Here is an 11,215-nt window from a genome sequence, read left to right on the forward strand (position 1 = left end):
TTGGGGTTTTTTTTAAGTGTTTTTTTTTTTCTTCTCTCCTTTGGGCCATACCTGGACCACTGATTCTACGTTCAGGAATTACTCCTGGTGGCTTTTTGGAGACCATACAGGGTGCCAGGGATCAAACCTGAGTTGGCAATACAAGGCAAGCACCCTACCTGCTATATTATTTCTCTAGCACCTACAGTTCTTTATTTTTTTTGGGGGGGGGGGAGGGAGTCACACTTGGCAATGCACAGAGGTTACTCCTAGCTCATCCACTCAGGAGTTACTCCTGGCGGTGCTCGGAGGACCATATGGGATGCTGGGAATCAAATCCGGGTCGGCCGCATGTAAGGCAAACGCCCTACCCGCTGTGCTATCGCTCCAGCCCTAGCTTCTACAGTTCTTGATTGGGAAAACTTTTCTAAACTTTTAAGACAAAATTTCTGTGTGTGGGCACAATCTCTCAAGTAGTCTGGAAGCCACATGAGGCTCCTGAAGGGCATGCCACAGGCTTGGGGAGTGACACTGGCTAGACTCTCCTCCACAGAACCTCTGGGCAGCCTGCCTTGAGCTGGTTCAGGGGAGAGCGAAGTGCCTGACACCCAGGGAGGTGGCCTGTGTGGCTCCAACTGGCGCAGCCGCCCTGCCAAAGTGGTATCTTTCCCTCCCTCCCTTTTTTTTGGAGGGGGAGGGAGCTTGGGTCACACCGAGCGATGCTCAGGGGTTTCCTCCTAGCTCTGCACTCAGTAATCACTCCTGGCTGTGCTCGGGGGACCATCTGGAGTGTTGGGGCATCAAACGAGGGCCAGCTGTGTGCAAGGCGAGCGCCCTGCCTGCTGTGCTATCGCTTCAGCCCTGCAAAAGTAGTTTCTTTGGAAAAAAAAAAAAAAAAAGCTGTTCAGGCTGAGTGCCCATAGGGTTGGAGCATATGCTTTGCATACGCGACTGGATTCAGTCAGTCCCCAGAACTGCAGGGGCATCACTGGGTGTGACTCAAAGCCCAAAAGCTATCCAGAGCTTCATGAACAGGAGGGACAAATGGAACCTAACTATCAAGAGGACTTTTTCCATGTTCCCTGCTGATACTGTGTGTGAGGGGATCACCTGGTAGCCTACTTTTTCAGTTAAAATATTGGACATTTGTTGTTTTTATTCCCGTCTCATCCCCAAGCAGCACACCCTCCCTGGCCGCTTCTTGTGAGAGAGAAAGCAGGAGCGACGGGCAGAGGACAGTGAGCCCCAGAAGCCACGAATGACCTTCTATTGACCTAAGTGCTAGGCGCAGGGCAGACCCCGAAGAAGCCCCTAATCTCATGAGCTCCCCTCAATCCCCAGCCAAGAGAGGTGTTACCCCACTCACCCACCGATGAGGAAACGGTCCCAGGCGGGGAGTCGGCCCCCTGCCCCTGGGGCTGTTGATGGATGATGGGTCTGTGGAATTTGGACCAGGGCCACTGGCCACCTGTTTGCTCTGCCACCTGGGGCTGAGGAGAGGTTTCCCGACTTTCTACAGGGCAGCTGGAAGCCAGCAGTCAAGCCACAATCACTTTTTGTGGCTTGGCTGAAAATCTCTGCAGGCCTGCAACCAGTTCACAGGCCAGCCACTTGAAAACTACTCATCTGGAGGCTTGCATGTGGCTGGTCGTCTCAGCATGGCGTGGTCCCCTGGGCACTGCTGGACCCGTAGCCAAGCAACACCCAGGAGGAATCCCAGCATCAGTGGGTGTGGCCAAACCCCCCATCCCCGATTTTTTTTTCTTTTTGGGTCACACCCAGCAATGCACAGGGGTTACTCCTGGTTCTGCACTCAGGAATTATCCCGGCAGTGCTCAGGGGACCATATGGGATGCTGGGAATCGAACCCAGGTCAGCTGTGTGCAAGGCAAATGCCCTACCCCTACCCGCTGTGCTATTGCTCCAGCCCCCCTCCCCGATTAAAAAAAAAAAAAAGAAACAAAACTGCTCTAAGGCTCGACCACACCTGGTAGGTACCACAGAAATAGTGCCCCTCCCCCCACATACTTTCTCTCTCTCCACCTATCTCATCATGCCCCTCCCCCCACATACTTTCTCTCTCCACCTATCTCATCCTTTCCCATCTTTCGCGTTAGTCTCAGCCAGCCTTCCCACAGTGTAGCCCCAGGATCCAAGCCTTTCATCCTCCTGCTGAGTCCCATCCCCAGTGCCACCCCCCGCCCCCCGCCCCATGTGTCCTGGCCACCTCTCTCCAGCCCAGCTGAGGCTCGGACCCCTTCCTCCCAAGCAAGCCACGCGAAGGCAGGGCCACACAGCTAGGACCAGCGTGTCTTCAAAGGGCTCACACTGTACTTTATTGACGTGTTAAGGGAGACAAAGATGTTCTGCTTGGAACATTTCACACCCCCGTGTCCCCCAGCCTCGGTGAAGGGTGCCGTGGCTCCAAGTACAGGGGAGGGCAGGATGGGCAGACAGGGAGACAGAGATCGGTTATTAAGAAGCATCTTGCTTACTAACATGAAGCCTCATGCCCAGGAGAGGGCGCTGTCGAGACCTCATTGGCTTAGAGAGGGGCCCTTGCAGCAGGGCAGGCACACGGTGCCCAACTAGCCAGTTAAGGCCGGCATCCCAGGGACAGGACGGGGTGGAGGGAGGGGGGTCTCGCACTGGGCCCCCAACCCAGGCCTCTGCTCCCCGGTCCCCCCGCCTCCCTCCCCGTCCTCTGAGAGAAAGGTGGGTTTGGGCTTCAGCCACGGACTGACGGCCGTTACCGGCAGCGTCTCCTTAAACTACAGAGATACAATGTGCATCAACAGGGTGATCGTCCCTGGCCCGCACCCGCTCGGGCAGACAGCGAGGGGCGCAGCGTAGGCCAGAGCCAATCCTACAGTATCTTTGGTTTGTGGGTTCCCTTCCCAACTCGAAAGCTCCCTGCATGCTGCCCGCAGGGTGGGGCACGGTGCGGGCCTGGGAAGGCCGGAGGGGCCACCCGCGCAGCTTACTCAGCAAGGTGTGGGCACTTGTATGAGACGATCTCGGCGGCCAGCTGCTGGGGGTCCAGGAGCTGTGGGAAGCGCCCCATCACCGCCTCCACCAGGTGTTGGGGGAAGACACCGCACAGCTTGGTGTACACGCTGGCTCGCTCCTTGGCCAGGCTGCCCACCCCGGCCCACGAGCCCCTGTCGACCCCGGGGCCTGGCGTGGGGGGCTCCTGCAGCACGGGGGTGGGGGGCGGCAGCTGGTAGGGCTCTGACCAGTACTCTCGGGGCGGAAAGGCGGCCGATGGGGGCGCGTAGTCGGCAGGGACACTGAAGTGGCCGGTGCCCACAGGCCGTCTAACGGCAGGGAAGGCCGAGGGGGCCAGGGGCTCAGCCCCATAGGGGCTGTACCCGGGGTACGGGCCCCGCAGCGGGCCGGGCTCCCCAGAGCTGCCTCCACGCCCCACCCACAGTTCCGACATCTGGCTCTCCAGGGAACCGATGCCGGAGTCCAGGCAGTCCTGGGAGGTGTACGGGAGGGAGTCCAGCGTCTGCGGGACCCAGTCCGTGGGCCCATAGCTGCCCCCGCTGGGCGGGAGGCTCCTGCTGGCTGGGGCGAAGGTCTGTGTCAGACCCTCCCGGTGGGGCCCTGGGGACGCCTGGACCCCCACCTTCTTCCCGTCCTCACGCTCTGTGGTCAGAGAGCCGGGCTGGGGTGAAGGGGAGGGCCGGCGGCCGCTCTTGTCCTTGCCCACGGCCCTCGGGGGCACGAGGAGGGCGTTGGCACGCAGCTCGTCGGCCACGGAGCGCTGGGGCCGGCTGGGACGCTCGGGGTGGAAGAACCGGCACTTGATCCCATAGGTGCACTTCCTCCCTGGAAGGGAATGCAGGGGGGGTCTGAGCAGGGGGGGTGGGAGGGGGTGGGGCAGCCCCCAAGACTCAGGCGGCAGGGACAGGCTTCGTGGGAAGGAAGGAGGCGGAGGGAGGCGCTCACCGTAGGGACAGGGCTGCTTCCGGTGCTCCGCCGGGAGTGGCTTCTTCCGCAGGAAATTGTCCAGGCTTGGCCCATGGCGGCCCAAGGGGTCATCGGGGGGCATGAACCTGTGGAAGTGGAGGACATGAGGGAGGACGTCCCCCTGCTGAGGGGGCAGGGTGGGACGGCCAGTGGGAAGGCGGAGGGCCTGACGACAGACAGGGTGGCCACGTGGGGGGGCTGGGAATCAGAGCGCCCGTCCCGCTGGGCACCCGAGGGTGGCCTGGGACCACCGACCACACCTGCTCACTACCACTTCGGGGGCCCAGATGAAATCTCTGCCTCCCCCCCACCCCCCGAACCCCTCCGGCCGTCCAGGCGGGCAACGCACTTGTCGTTGACGAAGGAGTACATGAGCAGCCGCTCCTCGATGAAGCGCTTCCACTCCTGCCGCTCGCCCTGCAGGTCGCGGTAGGTGTCGTTGGAGACCACCACGCCGTCGGACTCGTAGGCCAGCTTGACGATGAAGCGGTCGTCGTAGCACACCACCCGCTTGCCCCCCACGCGCCGCGAGGGCGTGAACACCAGGATCTTCTTCTTCTCCAGCTCCCGCAGGATGTGCTGGTCTGGGGGGCGGGGGAGGGGGGCAGAGGCCAGGGCGCGAGTCAGGACCCCAGGCTGGAAGCCAGCCCAGGGCGCCTGACTCCAGGCCCACCGGAACCGGTTCTGCCCGGACACTCCACTGCCAGCCCCTCACCTGCCATTAGTGTCGGGGCACCCCAGAGAAGGGCCCGGCAGGTCCCGCTCAGCAGGGGTGCCTGGTGCAGAGCCGGCCCCCTCCGTCTCCTCAGGTGTCGGGTCTGCTGAGCCAGGGGTGCAGCCGCCCTGCCCATCCCTAAAGGGTCTGTGGCCAAGCCCAGGGGTGCAGAATGTCCTGGGTTTCCCCTGCACCGTCCAGACTAAGCTCCCCGAGGGACGGGAATTCGGTCTTTACCCCCAGGAGTTTGCTCTGGGCGGGGGCAGGGAACATCCAGGTCCCAGCGGTGGCCCCGTCACTGGGACGTGGGGCTGAGGACAGAACCAGTGTCTAGGTGGCCACCAGAGGCGCGGGAGAAGCCGCTCACCTGTGATGGGCACGTCCGGCCTCGGCTGCTCCTTCCTCCAGGACGGGACGAACACCGTGATGTCCGCGTGGCCCCGCTCCAGGAACCAGTTCACCGCCAGCAGGATGCCCCGGCAGGAGAAGACCTCCTTGTTCCCGTGGCTGGGGCGGGAGGAGGGGACAGGTCGGACAGGCCCCATGCCCGAGGGGGCGGGGGGTGGCTCAGCCCGAGGTCCCTCGGCCCGCCCTGCTGCTCGGCACAGCACTCGCCCGCCTGGCCTGCCGGGATGGCCCGACGGGGACTTTCCCTGGGCTCCCATGTCCCGCCAGAGAGGAGCCGCCCAGGAATCCGGCCTCGCCGCTCCCCACACTCCCCACGTGGGGCGGGGGGCGGGGGTGCCGGGCCCTTGCAACACACCTGGGGGTGGGGAAAGGCCTAGGGAGACTCTGGTTCCTGCCCCGCCCGGGTGCCAGGGCTGGGGACACACGGCCACACGGCCACGGGCGGCCTGAGTCACCACCCACCCCTCCCGCTCTGGCGGCCGCCCTGGAGTCCAGGGGATTAAAGTCCAGCCTGCAGAACCCAGGGCCAGGGCCGGAGGAGGAGGCCAAGGGGCCTTCAGCAGCAGAGACAGAACAGGGGTGGGCGGGGACAGGGCGCGGGCGGGCGCAGGAGCCTGTCAGTGTGAAAGGGAAAGGACCTGGCACTTCCTCCCAAGACAGCAGATTCCCCCAAACACGGCCCCGCCCTGTCTATTGCTCGCTGACCCCTCCCCAGAGGAGCGGGGCCGACACCCCAGCATTGCTAGGAGGCCAGTGGGAAATGGACCTGGACAGCAGCCCCGCCCTCCCTCAGTTTCTCTCCGGAAAACGGGCCCAAAGTCCACGAACTCCTCAGAGGGCCCTGGGCTCCTCTTCTTGGGTGCTGGAGGCGCCAGGCAGGGAGGCGGTGGCGACTGCTTTGCCGGGAGGGAGGGGCACTGGCAGGTGTCCCCTGTGTGTGTGTGGGGGGGAGTCCCTTCCCGACAGCCCCGGTCTCGCACACCCCCGTTGGTACAACTCAGACTGATTTGGCAAAATGAACAGAACCAACGTTACGCAAAAGAGACAAGTCCAGGGCCAACCACATCCTGTGGCTGACTATGGGGGCGTGAGCGCGGGAAGAGGGTGCGGGGCTACGGGACAGCTGGGGACAGTGAGGCCGGGCGGGTGGGTGGGCGGGGAGGTGGGGGTGAGGCGGGGAGCACTGAGCACCCAGACCTGTGTCCTGGGGCCTGCCTGCCCCACCTCCCCCCTTCTGCAGGAGAAACCGTGACCACAGCCAAGTGCTCAGGCTCCCAGGAGGGGAGGGGACAGGACAGACCCCACCCTTCTCCGCAGGGATGCCCAGGAAGGCCCAAAGCCGGCCACGGGGACAGCACAGGGGGCAGCGCAGGCGAGCGGAGCCTGCTCGGTCCAGGGGGATGCAGGACGGGCCTCCGGGCTTCTCCTCAGGGCTTGTGTGGAAAAGGAAGCCCAGATCCCCGTGTCTGCCCAAGGCGCCTGGCGTGGCACCAGAGACAGAGCTCGGACAGCGAGACCAGAGACGCATCCGCATCCGGGGAAAAAAGAACTCACGGATCTGAGTCGGGCCCTGAGTGCTTTGAGGGGAGGCAGCACAGAAGCAGGAGAAAGCACGTGACCGGCCTGGCCCTCCTTCTCCTCGAGGACTCGGGGAACACGGCACCACCTCCTAGAAGCCTTCCCTGCCTGGTGTGTCTTCACGCAATGCCCCTCTGTCTTCCCTCCATCCCCGGGCCCTCGGCTCTGCCTCCCTCCTGCCGTGCAGCTGCCTCCGAGATACCATCTGCACCGCAGCCAGTGCTCCTACGGGCACGTGAACGCCGGCACATGCCCATTGCAGCCAGCAGCTTCAGGCCCTAGGACCGCAAGGGATGCCAGGATGCTGGGGGCATACCACCGTATGATCTGGCCACCAGTGACAGGCCACGGTCCCGAGGAACGCGGCTCGAGAGCTGCGACGGGCTGTAGGTGCCCTGTCCCAGACACGGTGGCCCCTCCCTCTACGGCAGTCCTGCCAGGAGCGCGCCTAGGGACCCTGAGTCCCAGCTGAGCCACACGGCTGCATGTGGCCTCAGCGGTGCCCAGCTTCCAGGGCACTCTCTGGTTGGAGTCCCTCGAGGGGACAGTCCCGACCCTGCCCGCCCAGGCCAGGAGCGCCTCCTTCCAGCCCTCGTGAGCCGCCAGTCACATTTGCAGGGCACGAAAGACAGAGGGGAGTTCCAGGGCCAGAGCCACCGGACAGCACGCGGGGAGGGCACCTGCCTTGCTCTGGACGGACCCTGGGTTCAGTGCCCGGCATCCCAGGCGGGTCCCCGTTAGGAGGGATCCCTGAGCACAGAGCCAGAAGGAAGCCCTGAGCACTGCCGGGTGTGGCCCCAAAACAAACTGAAAAGGCAGAGGGAGGCTTCTCACAGCCCTGCTGCAGTTCTGTGGGCCTGGCAACTCCCCCAGCCCTCCCCCTGCTCCGGGCCAGCCAACAAGGGGAAGATGGGGGGGGGGGATGAGGTGCTGGTATCCAGGAGGTTCCAGCTCAGCCGACTCCTGCCAGGACAGAGGGCAGGTCCGGCCAGGCACACGGGGTGAGACTATCTCCCCATCTGGGCCCAGCGCAGGAAGAAAAATTCCCTTAGAAGGAAACAGAGGTGAATTTCCCCACGATTTGCATACGATGGGGGCCGGCCCGCCTGCCAGGCAGATGGGGGGAGGGGCGGCAGGGCAGGAACCCAGTAACAGCTGAGACAGGAAGTCTCAGGCTGGAATTCCCCTCCGGCTTGAGCCCCAGCTCAGAAACCCCCAACAACTTTGCGCAAACTCTGGGGGCCACCCCCTGCACCGCGGCCCCTCCCCACTCCCAAGCCCCTCCTCCTGCAGGATCGGAGCACACCCTGCACATGGCTCCCCCCCACCCCTCCCCAGAGGAAGGGGTCAGCGCCTACCCCCCACTGGGGCCCCAAGCACGGCCACACGCCTTGGATGAGGAGGGGACCCCGAACTCTCCAAACACACAGAAGGTTTCCTCCCACTCCCAGCAAGCCGTGGCCCCTTCCAGAGAGGCTGGAGCTAGAGGCTCACAAGCCCGGGGCCCCGGCCAGCCAGACAGCTGACCTGCCCCGCAGCAAAGAGGCAAAGAGGCTCCTGCACTCCACCCGGGCCAGCCCTGGACTGCCCAGGGAGGCGCCTTCCGGGCCCCAGGTCGGGGTCTCCCCGCTCACACCCACAGGAACTTTTCCTGGTGAAGATCCACCCAGGCCCTGACTCACCAGCTGACTGGAGAAACGGGGAGAAAGCAGAGCCAGAGGGCGGGGCTCCCTGGGGTCAGCGACACCCCCTGGGGGCTCCGGCAGGGCAAGCCGACTCTGGGGGGTTGGCCTGGGGAGCCCCTGAGGTCAGACCTGCCTTCATCAGAGGGACTCAAGCCCCCCACATCCCTGACGCTACTGTCAGGCCCACATGCCTGAGGCCAGATCTGGAGGCCACCGAGTCTCCTTTGGAGCTGGGCCTATTCCTTGGGCCAAGAGGCCGGCCACAGTCACAGCCCCTGTGGGGCTGGGGGGCAGCAGCGCTGACTCTCTGGGGAGGCAGGGGGGGGGGGGCATGTGTTCTGGGCACTCACGGCTCCGGTGGCCCCAGGCTCAGAGGAGGGGACAGGCTGGAGGCTGGACACGCTGACCCTCCCACGTGCCCACCTGCTGCCCCAGGCGGACAGTGTTCATGCTCAGGACTGCCGCGCTCTCCCAGGCACCGGGCGTGTCCCCATGCAAGTCCATTCTCAACCCAAACAGTCCCAGGAAGCAGCAAGGATGACAGTCGCGGCCGGACACACGGTGGGACCTCCAAAAACACGCCCCTTCCTCCTCCTGGACACAACGATGGCCTCCCTGCCTGAGGCACTTGGCCACGATTCCCGGCCACTGGCCACCATCTGGTACTTTTCTGGCATGGTTTTTGGGCAGCGCTCAGAATTACTCCTAGCTGGGTGCTCAGGGGGTCAGTCCTGGTGGTGCTTGGGGGACCAGAGAGGCAGTGCCGGGAATGGAATTGGGGTCGGCCACATGTAAGGAAAGTGCTTTAACCTCTGCGCAGGATCTCTCTGGCCCCGTGCCAGGGCTCGAACCCAGGGACTCGCCCGTGCCAGACGGCTTTCTGCCACGGAGCCACTTTCACAGCCCCTCTGCAGGGTTCTGGCCCCTGATGAGACACATACCTCATGGCCACGTTGCTCCCATCGATGACCACAGGTCTCAAGTCACTGCCGTCCTTGTCCTCTTCGGGGGGAGAGGGCTCCAGGGTGGGCGCTTTGGGGGGCCCTCCTCCGCGAGGGACCAGAGGGAGCTGTGGGCCAGGGTCTGGGGAGGCCTGGCGCTCGCGCTCGGCTGCTGACCCATGCTTCACCAGTTCACCCAGCACCATGTTGGTGTCAGCCTGGACGCCCAGCTTCTGCAGGACGCTGTGGATCTCGGCAGAGGAGTAGCCGAGCTTTCGGAAAAAATCCACCTTCATCTGCATCTCCGCGGCCCATGCCTCGTCCGGGCTGGGCGCCGGGGCTGGCCGGCCGGTGCCTTGGCTGCTGTGGCCGTCTTCCAGGTCCCACAGACTCATGGCGGGGGTGGGGGGTCTTCTGGGGGGGGGCTTCTCTCCACCGGTCACTCAGAGCTCAGACCTGGGCAAGGCACCTGCCACCGCTCCTGGAGGGAAATCACGGGGCTCAGGGGTGCGGCGGGGCGCGCTCTGCAGCGGAGCGCGTGTCAGCAGAGCCATCACGCACTACTGCTCCCGTGGGCGCGCCGCAAAGTTCCCCCAGCCAGGGATCGGCGTGTCCGTGAGCTCCGAGCTGAACCCGAGCCACCGCGAGCACGGAGAACTTTAGCTCACGCTCTCCCAGCTGTTCCCGGGTGGCGCAAGGGTTTGACCTGGGCCGAACGACTCCACCCCCGGCCCCCGCTCCAAGTCCGGAGACCCAGAAACCCGGCGAGGCCTCGCAGGACCTCGGCGCGCCCCCACCGCCGCGGGCCGGGCGGGGCCAGGGAACCCCCGGGTGGGGCGTGGGCGCTCCGGGCCCAGGCCAGAGGCGCCGGGCCGGCGGGGAGGGCCAAGTTTCGCAGAGAAACGGCGGCCGGGAAAAGTTGCTGGGAAACTCTGCTGGGCCGCCGGTGACGCGGCGCGGGGCCGACCCCGAGCCCCGCGCGCCCGGGGAGCCCCCCAAACTCGGTGTAAGTAGGAGAGCGGGGGGGGGAAAGGACGGAGGGGGGGGTCCGACGGCCGGTGAGGCCGCCGGGGATCGGCCTCACGTCCCTCCCCGGCCAGAGGGGCCCCCGGAGCCCTCCCCTGCCCTCCCCTTCCGCCGCGCGCCCCGCACCCCCGCCCCGCCGCGCGCTCCTCACCGCGCCTGGCGCCACCCGCGGCCGGCGGCGTCTCCATGGGGCCGAGCCCGAGCCCGGGCCCGCAGCGCCTTTTTACGGCCGGGGCCTTGGGGAGGGCGGGCAGGTGGCGGAGCGCGACGCGGAAGCCGGGCAGGGGCGGAGCGGCCACCGCCCCTTCCTGCTCCGCCCCTGCCGGCCCGGCCCACCCCGCGCCGCCCTGCTCGCAGCCCCGGCTTCCCCCGGCGCGGACGCACGCCCTCCCCGCCGAGGCCGACCTGCAGGACGCGGGCGCCCGGCCCGGGACCGGCTCGCAGGGTCCCCGGGCAGGGCCCAAGGGAGTCAGTCCCCCGACCTAAGACCATTTGCGGAGTGCGTCCCAACCGACCGTGGCCCCGAGTGGCCCCCGGGCGCCGCTAAAGGCGGCTTGGCACGGCCGCGCGCTCGCCAGGTGACGGGCAGAGGCGGGCCGCCCCCACGGCCAGGTACCTTCTTGAAATGACCTCGCCGCGAGAGAAATGCTGGCAGGCACGGCCAGCAAATGACAGCGGCAGAAAAGCCAGCCAGGGACAGGCCAGTGTTCCCTGAACGCGATCACACGGTCAGCGGGCAGGCCAGTGTTCCCCGGAGTGCTCCCACTCCGAGGACGCTCGGGCGCCCCTTCCCCTCCGGAGGCAGCGCCAGGAGGATGCTTGTTAAGTTCCCAGGCCAACTCCGTCTGGACCCTCGCAGCCTGCACACTCCAGCACCTGCCCGGGAGGGCTGTGGGGGAACCTTGGAG

General features: G+C 65.5%; 1 protein-coding gene across 2 annotated transcripts; it reads right to left on the reverse strand.

Moving 5' to 3' along the window:
- Positions 1 to 2,307: 2,307 nt before the first annotated feature.
- Positions 2,308 to 10,589, reverse strand: ZC3H12A (zinc finger CCCH-type containing 12A). 2 transcript variants are annotated; one of them, XM_055139549.1, is made up of 6 exons: positions 10,459 to 10,589; positions 9,282 to 9,762; positions 5,037 to 5,176; positions 4,304 to 4,538; positions 3,934 to 4,040; positions 2,308 to 3,813 (listed from the first exon to the last, which is right to left on the reverse strand). In XM_055139549.1, the coding sequence occupies exons 2-6, from the start codon at positions 9,674 to 9,676 to the stop codon at positions 2,960 to 2,962; spliced, it is 1,731 nt and encodes a 576-aa protein (XP_054995524.1). In that variant the 5' UTR covers positions 9,677 to 9,762; positions 10,459 to 10,589; the 3' UTR covers positions 2,308 to 2,959. The 2 variants fall into 2 exon arrangements, with proteins under 2 accessions (XP_054995524.1, XP_012789451.2); XM_012933997.2 differs by lacking the exon at positions 10,459 to 10,589 and having other exon boundaries at positions 9,282 to 9,937.
- Positions 10,590 to 11,215: the final 626 nt, after the last annotated feature.

This window comes from Sorex araneus, chromosome 5 (genome assembly GCF_027595985.1).
Source record: "Sorex araneus isolate mSorAra2 chromosome 5, mSorAra2.pri, whole genome shotgun sequence".
Taxonomy (NCBI): Eukaryota; Metazoa; Chordata; class Mammalia; order Eulipotyphla; family Soricidae; genus Sorex; species Sorex araneus.

Bases quoted from the DNA above. Each gene is read 5' to 3' on its own strand.
- ZC3H12A (XM_055139549.1), bottom strand. From the start codon at position 9,676: ATGAGTCTGTGGGACCTGGAAGACGGCCACAGCAGCCAAGGCACCGGC. The intron at 5,177-9,281 runs GTATGTGTCTCA...CTCCCGCCCCAG, and splicing joins GGGAGCAACGTGGCCATGAG to CCACGGGAACAAGGAGGTCT. The intron at 3,814-3,933 runs GTGAGCGCCTCC...ATTCCCTTCCAG, and splicing joins GAAGCAGCCCTGTCCCTACG to GGAGGAAGTGCACCTATGGG.